At 58.4% G+C, this 23,431-nt stretch overlaps 1 protein-coding gene across 10 annotated transcripts in view; it reads right to left on the reverse strand.

Moving 5' to 3' along the window:
* Window positions 1-3,536: 3,536 nt before the first annotated feature.
* Window positions 3,537-23,431, reverse strand: part of TLE3 (TLE family member 3, transcriptional corepressor) — a 32,226-nt gene continuing 12,331 nt past the window's right edge. For 2 of the 10 annotated variants that reach the window (XM_059858780.1, XM_059858777.1), the window contains exons 8-21: window positions 18,263-18,464; window positions 16,861-16,877; window positions 13,827-13,946; window positions 13,367-13,417; window positions 13,085-13,240; window positions 12,865-12,997; window positions 11,850-12,046; window positions 11,151-11,227; window positions 10,749-10,998; window positions 9,478-9,725; window positions 8,136-8,283; window positions 7,380-7,530; window positions 6,500-6,576; window positions 3,537-5,703 (exon numbers count right to left, since the gene is read on the reverse strand). In XM_059858780.1, coding sequence (XP_059714763.1) covers window positions 5,596-5,703; window positions 6,500-6,576; window positions 7,380-7,530; window positions 8,136-8,283; window positions 9,478-9,725; window positions 10,749-10,998; window positions 11,151-11,227; window positions 11,850-12,046; window positions 12,865-12,997; window positions 13,085-13,240; window positions 13,367-13,417; window positions 13,827-13,946; window positions 16,861-16,877; window positions 18,263-18,464 — 1,935 coding nt within the window. In that variant the 3' untranslated portion in view covers window positions 3,537-5,595. Of the gene's footprint in view, window positions 5,704-6,499; window positions 6,577-7,379; window positions 7,531-8,135; window positions 8,284-9,477; window positions 9,726-10,748; window positions 10,999-11,150; window positions 11,228-11,849; window positions 12,047-12,864; window positions 13,241-13,366; window positions 13,418-13,826; window positions 13,947-16,860; window positions 16,878-18,262; window positions 18,468-23,431 lie in introns of all 10 variants that reach the window. The other 8 variants (XM_059858781.1, XM_059858778.1, XM_059858779.1 and 5 more) reach the window with 5 other exon arrangements.

The following is a 23,431-nucleotide window of genomic DNA, read 5'->3' on the forward strand; positions in this document are numbered from 1 at the left end:
ATCTGGGAGCTGTCAGGAAAAGGCTGAGCTCAATCACACGTTGTTATGAATAGCAGCATTTCAGCCTTTAAAACTTTCACTTTTTTCCTTCTTTTTTTATTTTTTTCCCCTCTTTTTCTTTCTACTTTTTAAAATATTTTTTTCCCCGCCCCGAGGTGAATTCCAGCTGGGATCAACACTCCCCAGGAATTCCCCCGGAGGAAGTTGGCTGTTCACCAACTCATCTTGTAAAAAAATAAAAATAATAATAGTTAAAAAAAAAAAAAAGATTCATTATTCCTGTTGAGCTGAGATGAAACAATTCCCTGGAATTAACGAGGCTCCTTTTGGCCAGCCGAGGTTCTGCTCCAATGAAAGTTTTTATTGTTGCCCAGAAAAGCCAAAAAACCCCAAAATCCCCCAGGGGTGAGAGCAGGGCTGCACTTGGGGCTCTCCCAGGGCTCTCCAGGAAGTGCCCCCAAACCCATCCTGGTCCTCCCAGCATTCCCAAATCCCGGATGGGCAATGCCAGGCAGAAACTAGGGATGGATTATGCCTGGCATTGCCCATCCAGGATTTGGCCCAGCAGGATGAGGGAGGCTCATTGGAGTGGGAAAGAGGATTTAGGGCAAATCCAGCTCCCTGAGCAGGGTGGGCCATGGGACAAGAGCCTGGAATGGCAGGGGACAGCCCTGGGGACAGGAGGGGCAACGCCAGGGACAGGAATCCAGGGAAAAGGGGATTTTCGGAGGGTGGATCATGGAATCCTGGAATGCTTTGGGTTGGAAGGGACGTGGAAGGACATCCAGGCCCATGGCAGGGACACCTCCCACTGTCCCAGGCTGCTCCAGCCCGGCCTTGGGCACTGCCAGGGATCCAGGGGCAGCCCCAGCTCCTCTGGGAATTCCATCCCAGCCCCTGCCCACCCTGCCAGGGAACAATTCCTTCCCCAAATCCCACCTTCCCTGCCCCCCGGAGTGGGAAGCCATTCCCCGTGTCCTGTCCCAGCCCCTCCCGCCCCGGGCACCCCGTGCCAGCCCCAGGACGGATTTTTCCAGCCGGGTTGGGATTTTTCCTGCTGGGCTGTTTCGCTTTCCGCCTCGGCTCTGCTTGTTGATATTTTTATTTTGTATTTTGGAGTAAGCTAAAGGAGTTTTGAGCCGTCCCTGCTGTTTTCCAGCGAGATCCCGGGAAGCCCCCGCTCCGGGAAGAGGAGCGCGGTGAGGAGCCGAGGGCAGGCGCGGCCGGGCCAGCCTTGGGAGGCGATGCCACCCCCGGAGCCCGAACAAAGCGCGGGCAGGGGCCGCCCCCCGCGCACCACGGCCCCGCACAATCGTTCATTACGGCTCAATTACTGTAATTAAAACTGCTGCGCCGCAGAGGCAGAGCCGCCGAAGGGAGCGGTGCCAGCAGGGCTCACGCTCGGCGGCGGCAGCCAGCGCCAGCGGCAGCTGAGGGTGTCCCCGAGAGCCGCCGCCATCTGTCCCCAGCCCGGGGGTGGCACCCTGGCAACAGGGCTGGGGAGGGAGGGCAGGGATGGGGGGGGATCGGGACGGGATGGGAAGGGGATGGGGAGGGGATGGGAGGGATGAGAAAGGGTTGGGAAGGGGTTGGGGAGAGATGGGGAGGGGATGGAAAGGTTTGGAAGGGGATGGAAGGGATGGGGATGGATGGGAAGGGAATGGAAAGGATGGGAAGGGGTTGGGGAGGGATGGGAAAGAGATGGGGAGAGGATGGGGAGAAATGGGAAGGGTGTGGAAGGGGATAGGTAAGGGATGGAAAGGGATGAGAAAGGGTTGGGAAGGGGATGGGGAGGGATGGGGAGGGGATGGAAGGGGATGGAAGGGATGGGAAGGGGTTGGGGAGCGATGGGAAGGGGATCCCGTTATCCTGGATTCCCTGGTGGGCAGATTGTGTGGATGTGCCTGGGCACAGCTGGATGTGCTCTGCTTGGTGGCTGGGGTGGGGATGGCTTGGCATGGCACGGGACACACAACGTGGCACGGGACACACAGCATGGCATGGGACACACAGCATGGCATGGGGGACAGAGCATGGAATGGAACACGGAACGTGGAATGGGATGGGACACAACATGGCATGGGACACAGAACATGGAAGAGGATGGGACACAGAACATGGAATGAGACACAGAACATGGAAGAGGATGGGACACAGAACATGGAATGAGACACAGAACATGGAATGAGACACAGAACACGGCAAGGGGGAACACAGCATGGCATGGGACACACAACATGGCCCAGGACACAGAGCATGGCATGGGACATGGAACATAGCATGGACAGAGAACATGGCCCAGACTCAGAGCATGGCATGGCCCAGCACAGCTCTGCCCCTGCCCCTTTCCCAGCGCTCAGGGACACAGCCTCAGCCTGGGAAAAACAGCTATGATATTCCAGGACCAAATCCCTGCCTGCCTCCACAGGAGCCCTCCCGTGCAGGAATTCCACACTCACACAAGGAAATCACAAGAAGAGGGCAATGCCACCCAAAACTGCCACATGCCAGGCTGCACCTTCACATCCTCAGGATCCTGGGGAATCCACTCCCACTCGGTTTTCTGGCCATTTCCAGCTCTGCCTTTCCTGTCAGCGTGGGCCAAGACAGACCTGAGGAGCACCTTTAAAAATCCCTCACGGATTTATGATTTAAAATTCCAGCATGGCAGGGGGGTGGGAACAATTGAATTATAAAATCTGGGAGCTGACATCACAAACGGGGATGGGAGAGCCCCGCAGCTCCTTCCCAGCACTGGGAGAAGCCGAGCCCACCCCCAGGGAGCGCCGAGGGCAGCTGGGGAGGGAGGGAGGGAGAGGAACCTTCCCTTCGCTGGGCAGGGCTGGAAGCGCACCCGGAGCCGCTCAGGGGTCCCTTCCCCTTCCTGCCCGGGCTCTCCCATCTCCCAACAAAGGATTCCTTGCCATTCCGACCTTTTAGTGGCCCCCCGTGCCAGCCCCCCGCGCATCCAGCCTCCAAGGGGATGGAAAAGCGCTCCCGGGCACTTCCCTGCCCATGGTCCGGGCGGGCGGAGCGCTGCCCCTGCCTCCATCCCTCCATCCCTCCATCCCTCCCTCCCTCCCTCGCAGCAGGTCCTGTCAGCTCGGATCCATCGCGGGAGCCCCGCAGGACGCTCTGGCTGGCCCGGCGCAGGGAGCGGGGCCGGGAGCTCGGGAATGCCGCTGGGAATGGCGCTGCTGCAATCCCGGGGCAGGATTCCCTGATCCCAGCCCTCTCCCGGCACCTCCCAACCCCGGCAGGAGCAGAAGGGCCCGGGCGCCGAAAGGGAGGGATGGGGTTTGGGATGGCCCGGGAGGAGCCCAGCCCGCGGCAGCACAGCCCACGGGAGGGGAGATGCCGAGGGCTGGGAATCCTTCCCATCCATCCTGGGCTCCATCCCACCTCCAGCACCAGCCCCCAGCTCGGGGGTCCCTGTCAGGGCCGTCCTGTGCCCCCCAACCCTCCCCACTCCTGCCTTTCCCCCCACCTCCGTGACATTCCATGGATCAGAGGGTTTAGAGACACTTGGCTTGCAGTTGAGCTTCAGTACATTGACTTTTTATTCTTTTTTTTTTTCTCTTTTTGGCCCTTTTTTACAAAAACCAGTGGTAGTTATTAACAGCTGTACAGATTCTGCTACATACTTTGGTGTGAAGTTGGGAGCCTGGCTCCGGGCGGCTCCGGAACACGCAATTCCTGCATTTCACTCCTGCCATTCCGGGGAGAAAAACCAAGCAGCCGAGCTGCAGCCCCCTGGGAGCCCGGGGGACACGAGCTGGGGGTGGCCCCACTGCCAGGGGGGCCCTGGGGACAGGGCAGAGCCCCCCAGCCCTTCCCAGCACAGCCCCCTCCGAAGGCCACGGAGCTGGGAATGCTGTGCCCAGGGTCAGGGCGCAGAAAGGGGCAGAGCTGCCCCCACAGATCCCAAAATCCAACCCCAAAACAGCCCAGGGCCCCTCCAAGGCGCTGCTGGCCCCAGGGGCAGTGGTTAATCTGAGCCAGACCACCCTCAATGCCCTTCCCTAAAAGCAGCTCCAGAGAACTTTTCCTTCCTGGGATCATCAGTGCCCCAAAGCGATCCCACCCTCCCACGGAGCCAGCCCGGCCTGGAACATTCCCTCAGCTCAGCCCAGAACCCTCTCATTCCGATGGGAACTCCAGGAGAGCTCTCCTCCTCCCCGGCTCCTCTGCCCGCCCCGGGAGCAGCCGGAGGGATGGCACGGAGGCTCCCGGGAGGGCAGCAATTCCAGCTCCCACCTCGCCATCCTCCTCTCCCCCCTCTCCAAACCGGCCTCCCCTCAACCCCTCGACACAAAAAACATTTGTTTTTTTTTTTTACCTTTTGGACCAGATCCACCTCGCCAAAAATAATCCATAAAAATGTGGTATAAAAATCCTCTGCCGTGTGCTACGATACAGGTGAGCACTTCTGCTACACAAATACTTTTATTTTCCCGTTAGGTCTTTCTTCGTTCTTGGTTTTCTTTTTTTTGTCTTTTTTTTTTTTTTTTTTTGTCCTTTTTGGAACCCTTTAGTACAAAAGGCCTGTGGGGGGAGGGAGTTGCTCCATAAAACCAGAAGACACAAGACCATAAAGCCCACAAGGACCACAAACAGCCCCCCACCACACACAAACCCTACTTGTTAGTAAACTTTTCGCTTTTAAAAAAAAACTGTATTTTTTTTTTTTTGTCTTTTTTTTTTTTTCAAGGTTATCAATTCTAATTCTTTACTTTCATTTGAATACAAAACACATAAGTTTGCTATTATCTTTCGTGGCTCCCTGAGCTGAATTTTCTAAGCTTTCTTTGAAATCACTCCTCATTTGCTTCTGTCCGAAGACCAAGAAGGGCTTGCGTGGGCTTCCCCTTTTCTTCAAACATCCAAGCACGGAAAAAAAAAAAAAAAAAAAAAGGATAAATCCATAAATCCATCTATAAAAAACAACCCCCAAGGTGATTGTGTTGATGTCCCGTCAGTAGCTGAGGATCCGAGTGATTCCCCACCATCACTAACACACGACGCACGACAGGAGGAACAACTTTTCACCAGTGGACATCTCTGCTCAGCCTGGATGGCAAAGTCCCCACGGACACTCCTGGAGGGGGGGAAGGAAAAGGGGGAAAAAAAACCCCAAAAAAACAAAAAAACAAACAAAAAAAAACCAACCAAAAAAACCCCCAGAATAAAATTGCCACCACCAAAACCATCAGTGGAATACAATTACAGCAGACAAAAATACACAACTAAGTGTACTGGGAGGGTCCCCCCTTCCCACGCTATTTCCTAGTCCAGTATTTACATTTTTCACAAGTCTTATGCAGGATGCACAAAAAAAAAGTCCCAATAAAAAAGGAGTCCTTTATAGTGCCACCAAAGCCAGACGGAAAGAACCGGAAAACCAAAAAAAAAAAAAATCAGAAGGAACCCCAAAACCTTAAAACCAAATAAAAATCCGTTTAGGGCTTCCATGTGTGCCAGAGTTGCAGATCTCCAAATAAATCCGAGTGTGGCGGGGGCCGGGCGGAGCTGGGCCGGGCCCGGGGCCTCCCCTGGGCATTCCCGGAGCATTCCCGAGTGCTGCACGTCCCAGGATCAGTAGATGACCTCGTAGACCGTGGCCTTCTTGTCCCCAGAGCCCGTGACAATGTACTTGTCATCCGCAGAGATGTCACAGCTCAGCACGGACGAGGATTCCTTGGACTGGGAAAGCAGCAGGGAGAGAAGCCATCAGGGTGGGATGGAGAGAGAACCCAGCAGGGTGGAAGGGAGAGAGAGAACCCAGCAGGGTGGGAGGGAGAGAGAATCCATCAGGGTGGGATGGACAGAACCCAGCAGGGTGGGATGGAGAGAGAGAACCCAGCAGGGTGGGAGGGAGAGAACCCAGCAGGGTGGGAGGGAGAGAGAATCCATCAGGGTGGGATGGAGAGAGAACCCAGCAGGGTGGGACAGAGAGAGAGAGAACCCAGCAGGGTGGGATGGACAGAACCCAGCAGGGTGGGAGGGAGAGAACCCAGCAGGGTGGGAGGGAGAGAGAGAACCCAGCAGGGTGGGATGGAGAGAGAACCCAGCAGGGTGGGGGACAGAGAGAGAACCCAGCAGGGTGGGAGGGAGAGAGAGAACCCAGCAGGGTGGGGGACAGAGAGAGAACCCAGCAGGGTGGGATGGAGAGAGAGAACCCAGCAGGGTGGGATGGAGAGAGAGAACCCAGCAGGGTGGGAGGGAGAGAGAGAACCCAGCAGGGTGGGAGGGAGAGAACCCAGCAGGGTGGGATGGAGAGAACCCAGCAGGGTGGGATGGAGAGAACCCAGCAGGGTGGGATGGAGAGAACCCAGCAGGGTGGGATGGATGCTCCATGCTCCCAGCAGCATCCATGCTGAGGGCAGCAGCACATCCCAGACCCCGACACCAACCCGGTTACTCCCAAGGATCTCCTCTCTCTCCAGGAATGGGAATTTGGGAGCAGCCCCCACCCTGTGCCCTTCCCAAGCTCTCCTACCTGGAAGATGCTGGCTCCGTAGGGCGTCCTCCAGGCGTTGAGCAGGTTGTCCTTCCCAGTGCTCACAAACCACTTCCCTGCGTTGGGAATTTGGGATCAGCAGCTGAACCCTGCCAGTGCCACCTCCCCAACCCTTCCCTGTCCCCACAGTCTGTCCGAGCCCAGAGATCTGGGAGAAACAGGAAAACCTGGAGCTTCCTGGGGAGTCCTGCCCAGCCCTACTCTGCTGGAAGAACCCAAACGCTGCTTCCCACCTCCAGTGGTGCTCTGTGGCTGTTTGCAGCCCAAACCAGGATGGGTTTATGGGAATAAACCCTGCCAAAACCAGGATGAGTTTATGGGAATAAACCCTGCCAAAACTAGGTTGGAGTTACGGGAATAAACCCTGCCAAAACCAGGATGGGTTTATGGGAATAACCCCCACCACTGCCTGGATGGGTTTATGGGAATAACCCAGGGAATAAACCCTGCCAAAACCAGGATGGGTTTATGGGGCTAAAGCCCACCACAACTGGGATGGGTTTATGGGAATAAACCCCAAGTGCAGCATCCACGGGACGGATCCTGCTGGAAATCCTGCTGGAAACATCCATGCTCAGCCCCCCTTGCTGTGCTGAGCACTGTCCCTTCCTGCAGTCCATGGCCATCCCAGTCTCCCATCTCTGGAGGTGCCCATGGCCAGGCTGGATGGGGACGGGAGCACGCTGGGATAGCAGGAGATACCCCAAGGTAAGGTTCCACCCAACCCCAAACATTCCATGATTCCACAATCCCCATCCACGAGGACGTCCCAGGGTGGGGTGAGGTGCAAGGTGCCCCAGGGACGAGCTCTGAGGTCTCCCAGCCCAGCCCTGCCCCGCCGCGGGCGGGAGCCGCTCACCGCAGTAGGCGAACTTGAGGGAGAGCACGCAGCTCTCGTGCAGGTGCAGCTGGTACTTGTCGGGCTTGGTGTGGTGCAGCACCTCCACGTTGCTGCTCTCCATGCCCACCGCCAGCCACTCGCCCGTCGGGCAGTATCCCAGAGAGAAGATCTGCAGATGGAAGTGGGATAGGGGGAGATCAGCGGCAATTCCCGGCCCCCCGCGGAAGGGTGGGATGAGAGATCCTCAAGGTGCCTCTCCCAACCCAACTGTTCTGGGATCTGTGGCACTGCTGGAGCTGCTGGCCAGCCCCAGATGGATGGAGCAGGTGGGGAGAGGCAGACCCCCGGGTTGGGATGGCTCCATCCCCATGGATACTGCTGCCTTTGCCAACGGGACACAAGGTCCCAGCTCTGCCCTGCTGGGTCAGGCTCTGCTGGAGGAGGCAGGATCCTGATCCCTGACCCCTCTCTCCTCCCACTCCCAGGGCACCCAGAGAACCCTGTTTCATCCACAAGCATCCCATGGGAAGAGCTGCATCCTCAACAGCAGCCTCATCCTGTCAGGATGGAAAGAGGAGCTGGCACAAGATGCGGGCAGCCCCACGGCTCCAGCATTCCCAGGCCATCCCAAAACCAGCAGGAACAGCCACGCTCGGAGCTCCCAGGGCCGTTTTCCCAGCAGGAGAAGCCCCTCCCAGGATCCAGGGGCCGAGCAGGACCCCGTGTTTGCCGTGGGGATGGACCCCTGACCCCTGTGCCCCGCTCCCTGCCCACCTGGGAGGTGAAGTCGTGCTGCTGCAGCTGCCGCCCTTCCCGCAGGTCCCAGGAGCGCACCGTGTTGTCCAGGCCCCCCGTCCACAGCTTCGTACCGTCGTGGGAGATGTCTATGCAGCTGGCCCCGTCCGTGTGCCCTTGGAATTGCCTTGGGAGCAGAAAAACATCATGGAATTCTGCAAGGGCGGCGCTAGAAAAAGCGCTGAGCTGCGTTCAAGGTGCTCGGATGACACCAAATATTCCTGGAAATCCATCCAGGAGCATCCTGGGCTGAGGAGCAGCAGCCTGGCCAAGGATGGGGCTGGTTTAGGGATGAGCACCAGGAGATGGGGCAGCACCACCAGAGGGTGTTCCTGGCTCCAGCCCAGAGAGGGTGGGGGACTCCCCATCCCTGGAATGTTTAAGGCCAGGTTGGACGGGGCTTGGAGCAACCTGGGATAGTGGGAGGTGGTTTTGCCCAAGGAAAAGAGGAAAGGGACATCGATGGGTGGGGAAGAGGAAAAGGGACCATGATGGGGAGAAGAGGAAAAGGGACCATGATGGGGAGAAGAGGAAAAGGGACCATGATGGGGAGAAGAGGAAGAGACCATGATGGGGAGAAGAGGAAAAGGGGCCATGATGGGGAGAAGAGGAAAAGGGACCATGATGGGGAGAAGAGGAAAAGGGGCCATGATGGGGAGAAGAGGAAAAGGGGCCATGATGGGGAGAAGAGGAAAAGGGACCATGACGGGGAGAAGAGGAAAAAGGACCATGACGGGGAGAAGAGGAAAAAGGACCATCATGGGGAGGAAAGGGACCATGATGGGCAGAAGAGAAAAGGGACCATGATGGGGAGAAGAGGAAAAGGGACCATGATGAGCAGAAAAGGAAAGGGACCATGATGGGGAGAAGAGGAAAAGGGACCATGATGGGGAGAAGAAGAAAGAGATGGCAGTGGGGTGGGGAAAGAGGAAAAGAGACACTGATGGAAGGATGAGGAAAAGGGACACTGACAAAAGGAAAAGGAACACTGACAAAAGGAGAAGAAAAGGGACATTGCAGGGGAAGAAGAAAAGGGATGTTGACAAAAGAAGAGTAAGAGGGACATTGACAAAACGAAGAGGAAAAGAGACATTGGATGGAAGGAAGAGGAAAAGGGACACTGACAAAAGGAAAACTGACAAAAGGAAGAGGGAAAGGGACGTTGTGGATGAAGGGGTAAAGGAACACTGACAAAAAGAGAAGAAAAAGGACATTGTGGGGGAAGAGGAAAAGGAACACTGACAGGAGAAGACGAAAAGGAACGTGACGGGACAAAAACAACCTCTAAGGTCCGTCCCAGCAGGACCGCGGCGGCGCTCACCTGACGAGGGTCTGGTTGTGCAGGTCCCAGACGGCGATGTTGCCGTCGCTGCAGCACGAGAAGCACACCTTGGCGTCGGGGCTGATGGCCAGCGCGTAGCAGGCGGGCGCCGAGGACGTCAGCTCGGCCTTGATGCGCGGCGTGGGCGACGCCAGGTCCCAGATGGTCAGGGTGCTGGCCTCGCCCCCCACGATCAGCGTGCGGCCGTCCGGCAGCAGCTTGCAGGAGCGGATGTAGTTATCCCTGTTCTGGGGACACAAGGGACCGTCAGGGACGGCCTGGGCACGGGGCAGGTGGGGATGGAAGGGAAAGGGCACGGAGGGAAGGGGTGTCGTGGGGGTGAGAGGAAAAGGGATGTGGAGAGGGAAGAGGAAAGGGAGTGCAAGGGCGTGGGGAAAGAGGAAAAGGGATGTTGATGGGGAAAAAGGAAAAGGGACATTTAATGGGGAAAGAGGAAAAGGGACGTTGGTGGGGAAAGAGGAAAAAGGGACAAGAGAAAAAGGGATGTTGATGGGGAAAAAGGAAAAGGGACATTTAATGGGGAAAGAGGAAAAGGGATGTTGGTGGGGAAAGAGGAAAAGGGACATTTAATGGGGAAAGAGGAAAAGGGACGTTGGTGGGGAAAAAGGAAAAGGGACATTTAATGGGGAAAGAGGAAAAGGGACGTTGGTGGGGAAAAAGGAAAAGGGACATTTAATGGGGAAAGAGGAAAAGGGACGTTGGTGGGGAAAGAGGAAAAAGGGACAAGAGAAAAAGGGATGTTGATGGGGGACAAGAGGAAAAGGGACGTTGGTCGGGGACAAGAGGAAAAGGGACGTTGGTGGGGAAAGAGGAAAAGGGATGTTGGTGGGGGACTAGAGGAAAAGGGATGTTGGTGGGGGACAAGAGGAAAAGGGATGTTGGTGGGGGACAAGAGGAAAAGGGATGTTGATGGAGAAAGAGGAAAAGGGACGTTGGTGGGGGACAAGAGGAAAAGGGACATTGGTGGGGGACAAGAGGAAAAGGGACATTTCAAGAGGGAAAGAGAGATAACAGGAAGAGGAATAAGACAGTAACACAAGACAAGGAGTTGGTAATGGGGAAGAGCAACAGGATGTAAAGGGAGGAAGAGGAAAGGGAGGGTAGCAGGGAAAGAGGAAACATAGATGGCAATGTGGGGAAGAGATGCTGACGTTAACGGGGCGAAGATGATTAACATCAGAGGCGGGTGAAGGCAGGGGACACAGCCCTGGGGACAGCAGCAGCCCCGCCACGGGGACTCCAGCCCTCACCAGGCAGTCCAGCTGTGAGATGGGGCTCTTGCTGCCGGGCTGGCTGATGTCCCAGATCTTGACGCAGCCCTTGCCGCCGGTGTAGACGTGGCGGGTGGGGTTGCTGATGGTGACAGCACAGACCACCTCGCCGTGGCTCAGCGTGTTGATCTGCCGCGCGTGCCGCGGGATGCCCGGCCCCGCCAGCGCGTCGTGCGGGAACGGCACCGGCTGCATCTGCCCGTCCGCGCTCACGTGGAACGAGTAGGCCCTGCCGGGGTGGGAAAGGGCTCAGCTCCAGGGATGGAGCTCGTGGGGGCTGTCACACTGTGTCCACAGCACCAGCCCTGGGTCAAGGCCTCCCTCGTCTCCCTCCCGGCCACTCGTCCCCTCTGATCCCACAAAAATCCAAGCGGGACTTACGGTTTCCCTCCAGGGATGGATGCCAGGCTGGAGGGCAGGCCCGGGGCTCGCATGGGTGGGTGAGGGTCAAACCCGACCTGCCAAGAGATGCACGGACACGGGTGAGGCCAGGAATGCCACACAGCTTCCCATCCATGACCCCTGGGGACACTGGGCAGCTCCTGCTTTCCCCTGCTGCTCAAAGCTCATTGGCATTTCCCCCTGGCAGGAAGGGGAACCAACCAAAGGGGTCTGCAAGCACCAGGTGGTACCAGCTCCCTCTTCCCCGTGCTGTTCCCAAGCCCCCAGGGATGGATTCAGCCACATTGTGCCCAGCACACCGAGGGCAGAAACCCCAATCTCTGCTTTAATGGCAGAGGCCCCAACCTCTGCTTTAATGGCAGCGTTTGACTCCTTGTTCTGCCTTAAAACAGGAGTTTAGTGGGAGGAATGGGAAGGGGGTTGAGGAATGGGAAGGGGGTTGAGGAATGGGAAAGGGGTTGAGGAACGGGATAAGGGGCCAAGAAACAGGACAAGGGGCCAAGGAACGGGAAGGAGAAACCCCAATCGAGTGGCACATGCATCTCACCCCACAAAGAAGCATCCCCACCCCTTCAATCCAAAGCACAGCTGGCTCTGAGCAGGGGCCCCAACCTCCCAGCCCCCAGGAGCCCCCCCAGCCCTCCCCCCAGCGAGAAAGGAGCTAAAAGTGCTACGTACAGCTCCAAAGCTCACCATTGGTGACCGGCCGTAGGCGGCGGCGGCGGCGGCGGCCGCGCTCATCTGCGGGGGGAGGTTGTGCAGCCCCGCGTAGGCGCCGGGGCTCGTCAGGGACCCGTTCATCTCGTGGTGCCCCATCATGGCAAAGGGCGCCGCGTAGGAGCCCGCGATGGAGATGGGCGTCCGCAGGGCCGAGGCTGCCAGAGGGGGGACAGCGTCAGGGCTGGGACACGGGCAGGGCTGGGACACACGGGCAGGGAGCGGGGACACACGGGCAGGGAGCGGGGACACACGGGCAGGGAGCGGGGACACACGGGCAGGGCTGGGACACACGGGCAGGGAGCGGGGACACACGGGCAGGGAGCGGGGACACACGGGCAGGGCTGGGACACACGGGCAGGGAGCGGGGACACACGGGCAGGGAGCGGCGACACACGGGCAGGGCTGGGACACACGGGCAGGGAGCGGGGACACACGGGCAGGGCTGGGACACACGGGCAGGGCTGGGACACACGGGCAGGGAGCGGGGACACACGGGCAGGGAGCGGGGACACACGGGCAGGGAGCGGGGACACACGGGCAGGGAGCGGGGACACACGGGCAGGGAGAGGAGCAGAGCACAGCCACGGAAAAACCCAACACCGTGGAGTCCAACCCCTGGCCCAACATCGCCTTCCTCCCAGCCCAGAGCACTGTGTCACATCCCTGCACACCTCCAGGGATGGGGTCTCCACCACCTCTTCCTGGGCACCCTTTTCTTGAAGAAATTCCTCCTGATGTCCAACCTGAACTTCCTCTAGCACAGCCTGAGGCTGTGTCCCCTCATCCCAATCCCGCTCACTCCGTGACCAGACCTCCCTCCTCACCCCATCGGATTAGGTCCCCCATCAACCTCATCCCCCATAAACCTGACTCCCACAAATGCAATCCCTCAGAGCTGCCGTTCCCCATGGACAGGGATGAGGCAAAGCTGTGCTGGGGACAATGGTGACACTGCAGTGACACTGGTACCCACCCAGGGGGTCCATGCCGCTGGGTTTGCCGGGCATGGGCCGCAGCCCCGGGGTGCTGCTGGTGCCCGGGGTGGGAGCGTCGTTCCTGGGCGTCGGAGTGTTGGACTTGAGGCCGGGCGTGGAGGATTTGTCGTTCTGGGGGGAGAAGGGATGGAGAAGGAGGCGTGAGCTCCAGCTGCTGGGACCCACAGCCTGCCCCAGGGACGCCCAGAAGGGACGTACGTGGCCCAGGTCCTTGGTCTTGGAGGAGGGAGTGCTGCTGGAGGAGGCCACCGAGGCCGGGCTGTTGGGAGCGTCGCCCTTCTTCAGCCCGCGGGCTTTGTCCAGGCCGTTCTCCGGGGGGGAATGGGCCGGGCTCACCCGGGGGGTGGCAGGGTCCTGTGAGGTGGGAAAAGCCTTGGAATTCCCACAGGGGGAAGGAAGGGCTCCCTCCAGCTTCCCCTTCAGGCGGGTGTTGGGAGGTCCCTAAGGAATCGCCTCCCGCATCCCAAACCCAGAGCTCACCTCATTGGAGACATCGACCACCAGGTCATCACTCTTGTCACCATCGCTGTCCTGGAACACAAAGTGTGTCACAGCCTGCAGAGAGCTCCAAAAACTGGGGGGGATCAGCCCCCGAGGAGCCAAAGCACCCCCAAGAGCATCAGGACACTTGGGCTGGAGATCAGGGGAAATTCTTTCATGGAAAAGGTGTCAGGTGTTGGAAGGGGCTGCCCAGGGCAGGGTGCAGTGAGCCAGGGGAGTGGATGTGGCACTTGGGGACATGGATTATGGCGGCCTTGGCAGTGCTGGGGGATGGCTGGACACAACACTCTCCAAGGCCTTTTCCAGCCTGAACGATCCCACGGTTCTCTGCCCCAGCTGACCCACATCACACCTGGACAGCACCACCCCAATCCCGCTTTCTGCCCCCAGGCGCTGCCCCAGGTGTCCCCACGGCCTCAGAGCTGTCACTGTCACTCACATATCGGCTCATGCTGTCCTTCTCCTCCGCTTTCCGCTTCTTGGAGTCGATGCTGTAGTCCGTGGAGCTCCGGTGCTTCTCGCTGGCCCGCAGGCTCTCCGAGGGGGACACGGAATTATTCTGTGGGGATGGGAGGAGCTTTGAAGGGGGAGCAGAAGGAAACGAGGCTCCACGAGCAGCACAGCCCTGTCCCCGCAGGGATGAGACCCCCTGGTCCCCCCCACGCCACAGGATCCGGGGGACAGATCAACATCAGCCTCGCTGGGAGCATTGGGAATGCTGCGAGGAATCCCATGGACACCTGAGCTCCTTTGCTGCAAGAGCAGGAAAATGCAGGAGGAGGTTGTTTATAAAAACATCTGGGAAAAGCCACATGGCCAGGAATGGCAGAGCCCAGCGACCATGGCACAGCTCTGCTCACTGGGAATTCTGTCCTTGCCTCAAGCAGCAAAGCCCAGGACACGCTAGCATTCCCAGGATAGCTCCAGAGCCCAGGAGTTCTCCCTCTGGCAGAGCTGGGAGCCTCATCCAGGAGGAGGAACAGAATGGTTGCATCCCAGCCCTGGAGCCAAAGGATATCCACAAAATGTCCTGGAAAACCCATGTGACCAGGAGTGCCGTGGCACAGGGGGAATTCTGCCTTTGCTCCAAGCAGCAAAGCCCAGGAGATGTCGGCATTCCCAGGGAACGCTGGAGGAAAACAGCAGCACAACCAGGAGGATGCCTGGCCCTGATCCTGCCTTCTCCCCCCTCAGCCCCTGGGATCAGCAGGATCCATCCCTGTTCTCTCCCTGCACATTCCCTATCCAGTCCCTGGGATCAGCAGGATCCATCCCTGTTCTCTCCCTGCACATTCCCTCCTCAGTCCCCACGATCAGCAGGATCCATCCCTGCTCTCTCCCTGCACATTCCCTCCCCAGTCCCTGGGATCAGCAGGATCCATCCCTGCTCTCTCCCTGCACATTCCCTCCCCAGTCCCTGGGAGCAGCAGGATCCATCCCTGTTCTCTCCCTGCACATTCCCTATCCAGTCCCTGGGATCAGCAGGATCCATCCCTGTTCTCTCCCTGCACATTCCCTCCTCAGTCCCCACGATCAGCAGGATCCATCCCTGCTCTCTCCCTGCACATTCCCTCCCCAGTCCCTGGGATCAGCAGGATCCATCCCTGTTCTCTCCCTGCACATTCCCTCCCCAGTCCCCACGATCAGCAGGATCCATCCCCGTTCTCTCCCTGCACATTCCCTATCCAGTCCCTGGGATCAGCAGGATCCATCCCTGCTCTCTCCCTGCACATTCCCTCCCCAATCCCTGGGATCAGCAGGATCCATCCCTGTTCTCTCCCTGCACATTCCCTATCCAGTCCCTGAGAGCAGCAGGATCCATCCCTGTTCTCTCCCTGCACATTCCCTATCCAGTCCCTGGGATCAGCAGGATCCATCCCTGTTCTCTCCCTGCACATTCCCTCCCCAGTACCTGGGAGCAGCAGGATCCATCCCCATACTCTCCCTGCACATTCCCTCCCCAGTCCCTGGGATCAGCAGGATCCATCCCTGTTCTCTCCCTGCACATTCCCTACCCAGTCCCTGGGATCAGCAGGATCCATCCCTGTTCTCTCCCTGCACATTCCCTCCCCAGTCCCTGGGAGCAGCAGGATCCATCCCTGCTCTCTCCCTGCACATTCCCTGATCCATCCCCGCTCCCCCAGCCTGCCAGCCCTGCCGAGCAGCGCCATTCCTGAGCCGTGCCCGCCTTTCTTCCCCGGCTGAAAGGGAGAACCAAAGCAGTTCATGTTTCTCCTCGGTCCCCACTAAGCAGCTTTGGATAACACGGAGCTCTTTCTTCCCAGGCAGTCATGCTGAAAACCCTCGCAGCTCCCAGAGAATCATGTCAGGCATTTAGAGGCATCGATCCATTCAGCCCCGCTCCTGGCCCGCCGCCAAGGAACTAAATATTTTTTATTGCACAGGCAAAGGCTGGGGAAAATATGAATGACTAACGCTGATTATCGCACACATTAAACCTCCACGGGGAATACCCCGGCTCGCAGTTTATGGATTGGGAAGCTGCCCGGCTCCGACGGCCCCCTGGCCGCCCGAGGAGCGGGTTAATGATGCCCAATTCCCCTCTGCCTCTCCCCCCTCGCAGAGCACTTCCCTTCCCCGCTCTCCAAAGGGCCGTTTGTGGGCTCGGGGCTGGCAGGAAATCGCTGCCAAGCCGCAGCTCAGCCTGCCTTTGTCCTGGCAGCTTTTCACACGGAATGCTGGGCTCGGGAACGAGCTCCGGGATCACCGAGCCCCACCTGGACCCAGCCCCACCTGGTCAGCAGCACAGAGAGCTCAGGGACACGGCCAGGCCCTGCCTGGACACCTGCAGTGCCTCCCTGCGCTGCCCCTTCCCAGCCTCACAGCCCTTCCCGTGCAGGAATTCCTCCTGATCTCCCGTTTTCCCTCAACACCGGGGTGGGAGGTGCTGGCTCAGCCCCATTCCATGAGCAGGGCAGCCCCCACTCAGCTCCTGCCTCCCTCCACATCCTCTCCATCCCTGCTCCCAGGGAATCCATGCCAAGGGCAGCCTCTCAGGTGTCTCCAAAATCCAGGGATTTCCCTGGATAGGAGCTGCTTGAGCTTCCAAGTCCTGCATAAATTTGGAGAAATAACCAGCCCCATCCCAGACTGGGTGAGCCCAGACAGTGGGGGAGTGATCAGGAATGATCCAGCTTCCCTGAGCACCCAGGGGTCCTGGGTCTGACCACGCTCACTCAGCCAAAATTATGGAATTTCCTGATGTTCCGCCACAAGCCAAGGGATTTAAATCACATTTCCAAACCACCACCACAGAGAAGGTGACTCTGCTCATCCCAGCACAGCTCTTCCAGGCAGGATGAGGGATTTTATTGCCTGGTTTATTATTTAATAAGACCTGTGCCAAAGGCAGCCCTGCAGCTCCCAGCCACCAGGTGGGTTTTTAAGGGATAAATCAAACTCAGCCGTGCAGCCAGCAGAAAGTGGGAGCAAAAGGAAGGAATGGGACTTACTGCACTTGAGTCTCGCTCTTCAGGAGATGCCAGGGCAGAGGGGAGGGCACAGCCAAAACAGAGACAGGAAAATAAAGCAAGTTAGGATAAGTCTTAAAAACGGAAAAATAAACCCAGAACCTCCTCCTGCTCTGAACTCAAACCCTTAAACTCAAGCCCTGCCTGGGCTCTCTCCAGCTTTAGAATCTCCCTCCATCCATCTCTCCCATCCCATTCCTGCCCCTTTCTGTCCATGTGAATGATGTGGCCAAACACAGCTGGAAATGCCCTGGATCCAAAGGGAATGGCAGCAGAGCCAGGTGTCTGTCCCTGGAGTCACCCCAGACCCCTGGGGGCACAGCTCCCCACCCAGGAGGGGGTTCAGCCCTTCCTTTGTACCCAAACTGTACATTCCCCCTGGGATCTCTGGCAATCTGAATCCATGCAGGAAAAGGAATGGAGCAGGAGCATGGCTACCTAGAGTTCTGTCTCACTGCTTTTTTCCCACCCCAAATCCCCCAGCAGAGCCCAAGAGCTCAGGGAGGCTGTGGGAACCTGCCAATGGGAGAGTGGAAATATCCCAAACCCTCCCGTGCTGGTGGGCAGGGGGATCTGCCAGGGCAATCCTGCACACCACTGGTGTGCAGCTGGATCCACAGCTCCTTCCACCTGCTAACAAATGGTCAGATCCCAAATAAGGGGAAAAAGCCAAGTTCCTGCTGCACAGAGCTGGATCCCTCACCGTGGGAAGGCTCTGGTGGTGATGGAGAGGAGGAGGAAGAGCAGGAGGGTGAAGGCTGCTTTCCCATTAAGGCACAGCACAGGAATTGCAGCCAGGCTCCACCAAAGGCTGAGCATCATTTTAGGGAATTCTGCATCCCTAAGAGGGCAATCCCATGATCTGAACGCAGCTAACCGAGGGATGGGGTGGTGGGAAATGAGTCACAACAGGACCAGGGAGTTCCCCCAACATCTGAGGGACCTGGAGCAACTCCTGAGGAGGCCACAGAGCTACTCCAAGGGCTGGAGCCAGGCTGGTAGAGCTGGGAATGTTCACCTGGGGAAGAGAGGGCTCCATGGGGTCCTCAGAGCCCCTTGCAGGGCCTAAAGGGGCTCCAGGAGAGCTGGAGAGGGACTGGGACAAGGGAAAGGAGACTGGGAATGGCTTCATAGTGGGAAAGTGGAGATTTGGGTGGGATATTGGGAAGGAATTGTTCCCTGTGAGGGTGATGAGGCCCTGACACAGGTGGCAGTGGGTGCCCAGACACCTGGATCCCTGGAAGTGTCCAAATCCAGCTCGGAGCCCACTGGGACAGCAGGATGTGTCATTTTTAACCTTCCTCTCCCTTCCATCCAACCCGGCCCAGGACTGTGTCACTCCAGCAGCAGCAGCAGTGGCCGCAGGAGCAGCAGCCCCCCTCACCTCTGTGGTCCAGGTCGTGGTGGTTCTTCTCATCCTTGACAGCCAGGTGTGCCTGGCTGCCCAGGGCGCCGAGGGCCAGCAGCCCCGAGCTGGTGCCGGTGACCGGCGGGATCCCGGGCGGCTGGAGCCCCGAGGGGTGCGGTGGCAGCTGGACCGGGGGGCCGTGGGCGGCGTGGGACAGGTGCTGGGCCTGGAGCTGCTGCTGCTGCAACGAAAGCACCAGTGAGCTGGGAGGGAGCGGGGCAGAGGGACGGCAAGGGACGCCCCGGGAAGGGACGGCCCCGGTCGCGCCGGGAGCGGCCCCGCTGGATGCCTGGAAGGAGAAGCCCCGTTAGCAGGAGGGCAGAGGTGCCCAGGGATGTCCCCAGGGGGTAGCAGGAGGGCAGAGGTGCCCAGGGATGTCCCCAGGGGGTAGCAGGAGGGCGGAGGTGCCCAGGGATGTCCCCAGGACACAGCCCAGCCCGTGGCAGAGCACGCACACAGCCCTCTCCCGGGACAATCCTGCATTCCTGGAATGCTCGTCCCTGAGGACATGGTTAGTTTGGCTTTTCCAGCAGTAAAAGGGATAAACAAAACCCCAGGAATCCCACCCAGGAGGCAGAGAGACTCCATGGCTGGAGGGCGGCAGCTAAACCACTCAGAGGGAGAAAATTCCAGCACCCAGGAGCCTCCCAGCAGCTCAGCACAGGAAGTTCTGCTCATTTGGTCAGGAGCAGCTTCCAGGTGCTTCATGGTGGGAGGAAAATCCACACAATGTCCTGGTCCCATCAGGATCCTGCTGCTCCCAGCCCCTTCCCACATTGGATAAATCCTGCAGGGATCCTCCATTCCCACTGTGGGGTTGGATATAACCCCCCACATTCCCTGGAGCTGCAGCCCAGCCTGGATGGCACAGGGCCCCCAGCTGCTCCCAGGGGTTTTTTGGGAGTGAATCCCAGCCATCCCAGCACTCCTCCAGCCATGGAGATTCACTGCCTGCTCCAGCTGAGCTGGAAACAGCTGAACTGCAGCTCTGGGGAGAGAAGGGAAAACCAGACACATTCCTTGCTTCAAACACAATCTTGGAAGAAAACCAGCTGAAATCCAAGGAGCCGCTTCTGAGAGCCCCCAGGCCTGCCCTGGTCCAGCCAGGAGGGTCTTGGAGCTGGTGCTCCTGCCTGGGACCCTCCTGCCTGCACCCACAGCCCCTCCAGCAGCATCCCAGGGAAATCACATTTGGGCATCTGAGCACAATGGGAATCACGGGCTGGGGACACCCAGAGAGAGGGGACACCCAGAGTGAGGGGACACCCAGAGTGAGGGGACACCCGGGCTGCAGTAGAGCCCCCCCAGCCCACTCCAGGTCCCCACAACCAGCCTGGACCAGGATTTGTCCTGGGGCACTCTGAGGGGCAGGAATGGACAGCAGGACCTGCTGGCACAAGGGCCAGCCCAATGGCCACCCCCAGGAACACATCAAAAACACCCTCGGGGATGGAGGGCTCCACAAAGCACCCCTGGGATGGGGGGCTGTCCATGTTTCCACCAGCTCCATCAAGGAAATTCCCAGCACACCTTCCCCAGAGCCGCAGGAAGTGCACCCAGGTGCCCCTGGATCCCTGGCAGTGCCCAAGGCCAGGTTGGACACTGGGGCTGGAGCAGCCTGGGACAGTGGGAGGTGTCCCTGCCATGGCAGGGCTGGAATGGAGGGGATTTAAGGTCCTTCCAACCCAAACCATTCCATGATTCCATGAGAAGTATCCCCACACCAAGTCCAAGTTTCGGGGGAACAGCCCTGGCCCATTCCCGATGGAAGGACCCATTTTGGGCAGCAGAAGGTGACATCCTGTCCCACTCCATGGACACAGCAGGATGGAGCAGGCCTGGCTGGGTCACCCACCCCCTCCAGAGCTGCATTCTCATCCCTGTGGGATGGAGGGGGAAATCCCCACGCAGAAGATTCCAGTGGGAGCTGAGGGCAGAGGCCACAGTCCCAGGCACAGGAGATCCATGGAAGCAGCTCTGATATCCCAGCTGCAGCAGCAGCCACACGGAGAAGGCCATCAGGCCTCTGCTGGAGGAAATCCATAAATCCCTGAGCCCTCCAAAAGCAGGAGCTGGTTCTGCCAGCAGGATGGGAAGCATCCTCAGGATGGACATTCCAGAGTGTCCCCAAACCAGGACATGGAGCAGAGCTGGGGGCGAGGGGCACAAGGTCGGTCCCTCGGCAGCTCCTCAGTGCCAGGATCAATCCTCTGGCACCAAAACAAATGGAACAGATCCTTGGGGCTCTTCCCAATCCCCATTTCACAGCATTTCCACCCATCTGAGGGAGAGGCAGGGCTGGCCATTGTAGCAGAGCATCATCCCAGAGAACGGCCCCGGGTGGTTTTCCAGCACCTCCAACCATTCCCACATTCCTCTCCTGGGAGCTCTCCATTGGTATTTCCATATTCCATCCCTGGAATACACCAAGATCCAGTGGTTTATCCTCAGCAACCTCCAGCTTCCAGAAACATCTGCATGCTGTAACTCATCCCAGCAGCTTTCCACCCAAAAAAGGGACGTGGCCTTGTGGAACAGCAGCACTCCAATTCCCAGGGTGTGGATGGCAATTCCAACCCTGGAATAGCCCAGGGGACAGCACAGCCCCACCACGAGCAGAGCATGGGGACAAGAATCAGCACCTGGAGGTGCTCCAGCAGAGAAGAAAAAACTGGGATTTCTTCCTGGTCTTTGGGCTGCCAACAGGTAAATCCATCCACGGGCTCGGCGAGCTGCAGGAACAGCCCCTCACAGGACGTGGAACCAAGGCCAGGACACAGCATCCCTGGGAGCCCACAGCAACGTCTCCAGGTGGGTTTGGTGTTCTCCCCTCTGGCAGTGGAGAGCAGAATCCGTGTGGGATGTCCTGAAGCCCATCCCCGTGTCCTGGGGTAGCCAAGGTCCCACAGCAGGGCTGCAGAGCTCCATCCGTGTCCCAGGCAGGTCATTCCCGTGGCAAGGAGAGCAGGATGAGCCAAGGGGCCTGGGACTCATCCCAGGGTGGTGCTGCAGAATTCCCAGGTTCCCAGTGCACCATCCTTCCTGCACATCCCTCGGGAACAACGTCCTGGAGACTCCCAGGAGGGGCACAAAGCCCACCTGGCACTCGGTGGCACAGAGCTCCTGCTTGCCCTGAGTGCTCCCTGCTGGAGAGGCCCCTCCCTTCCCATCCCTTATCCCAACCCTGGGAATGCTGTGTTCCAACAGCACCACCGGGTGAGGGCTTCCTGCAGCATCCCAGGGATGGGGAGGCTCTTTGGGAACCCCAAATCCCCCTGCCTAGGGACTGAGGTCCTGCTGGACAAGTGACACACACAGCACAAGGGTCTGGAGCAGCATTCCAGGATCGTGGAGTGACTGAGCCCATCCACAACTCAGATCCCTCAGGATGCTGCACTGGGGCTCCAAGTGAATTCCAGCACCAGTCTGGGCTCCTCCCGTGCTGGCAGGGAGTGATGTCCCCAGTGTCCCAGGAAGCAGGAGGCTGGGGAGGGATGACAATCCCAGACAACAATCCTGCACACCCAGCCCGGGGCAGCGCCCACGGAGCTCCTCGGTGGTGCCACACGGAGATGGGGACATGGGAAGAGGCTCCAAATTTGGGAGGAAGGCTGGCAAGGAGTGTCTGCTGGTGGAGTGGCTTTAATTGGATTATGTCCATCATGCTCCATGCCTTTGTTCCCCATTTAATGGTTCAGCACTTCGGTTCAGCGCCGGCGTTAAATTTAGTGACGGAGTTTAATCATTTCCAGGGCAATCATTTCCAGGGCTACAACCAAATCAAGGCTCCATTTCAGCCCAGCCTCGAGCACAGGAGCTGCGAGACAATGGCCCAGATGCATAAAATTAACAGATCTTGACCTCAAAAGGGGCAAAAAAAGAGTTTTGCACCATTTGAGGGGGGGGTTTAGGTGGTGCAGCATCTGCACTGGGGTGTTGGGATGGGCTGGGGACAGTGGGGCCACCCAGGGCTGGAGCCCAGGGACACCAGGACACCCCAGGGCTGAGCAAACCAAGCCAGGGATGTGTCCACATGAGCAGCCCTACAAAAACAACCTGCTGAGGGCAGGGCAAAGCACCAAATCCTCTCCATTTTGGGGACTCGAGCTGGAGCTGCCACCCAAACCAGCCCCACGCTCCAGGAGGAGCCTGGAACCATCTCTAAAAGCCACGGGAGGCCAAGGAATCATCATCCCCTCTTGCCAGCAGCAACCCTGTAATAACAAACCACTCCATGCAAAGAAGGGAAGGAAAAAAACCCAAATCCTTTGGATTTTGTGTCTTTGTGGGCACTGGAACAGGTGCAGGAACACAAATCCTCCACCTCAACCAGCTCCAGGGTCTGGGATGAGCCTGGAACCACCTCTGAAAGCCATGGGAGGAGATGGAATCATCATCCCCTCCTGCCAGCAGCAACCCTACGGTAACCAACCACTCCCTGCACAGAGGGGAGGAAAAAAGGGAAAATCCCCTGGGTTTTCTGCTCTGGGAAGCTCTGGAGCAGGTGCAGGAGCACGGAGCCAGCACCCAAAGCAGCTCCCCATCCCGGGACAAGCCGTGGAAGGCCCTGGGATCCCTCGCTGCTGGGCCAGCCCAGAGGAGATGCCTGTGATTCCTGCTGGGAGCTCGTCAGGGAGGTGATTAAAGGGCTGGGCAGGCTGTTAATGACAGCAGGGCCTCGCTGTGACCCAGGGAAGCAATTATCCAGGGAATGGGGTCACGGGCCTCCTCATCCACCTTAACTGAATTCCAATATCTGCCACTTCCAGCAGCTCCTGCTCCATGGCCAGCCCACCCCGAACGGGTGAGGAGCAGCAGGAGGGTGCAGCATCACCCCAAAACTCAGCTCCCATTCCGGGGGCATTCCCAAGTGGCACCAAACCCACATGAGGGATCCAGCTGCTTCCTCATTCCCCAGAATTGCAGGAGCCCAGAGCACGATTCCACAGTGGGTGACACCCACAAAACACAGGAAAATGGATGGAAGAGCGAGTTAGACACAGAGAATTATAAAGATCCTTGAAGCCTACAAAGTGTAAATAGTTATTAAAAACAAAAAAAAATTATAAATGAGTATTTTCTGGGAACCAAAGCCAGAGGAGCTCTGGAGCCACCTGCCCAGGACGTGGATTGGGAATTCCGATG

Source organism: Haemorhous mexicanus, chromosome 13 (genome assembly GCF_027477595.1).
Source record: "Haemorhous mexicanus isolate bHaeMex1 chromosome 13, bHaeMex1.pri, whole genome shotgun sequence".
Taxonomy (NCBI): domain Eukaryota; kingdom Metazoa; phylum Chordata; class Aves; order Passeriformes; family Fringillidae; genus Haemorhous; species Haemorhous mexicanus.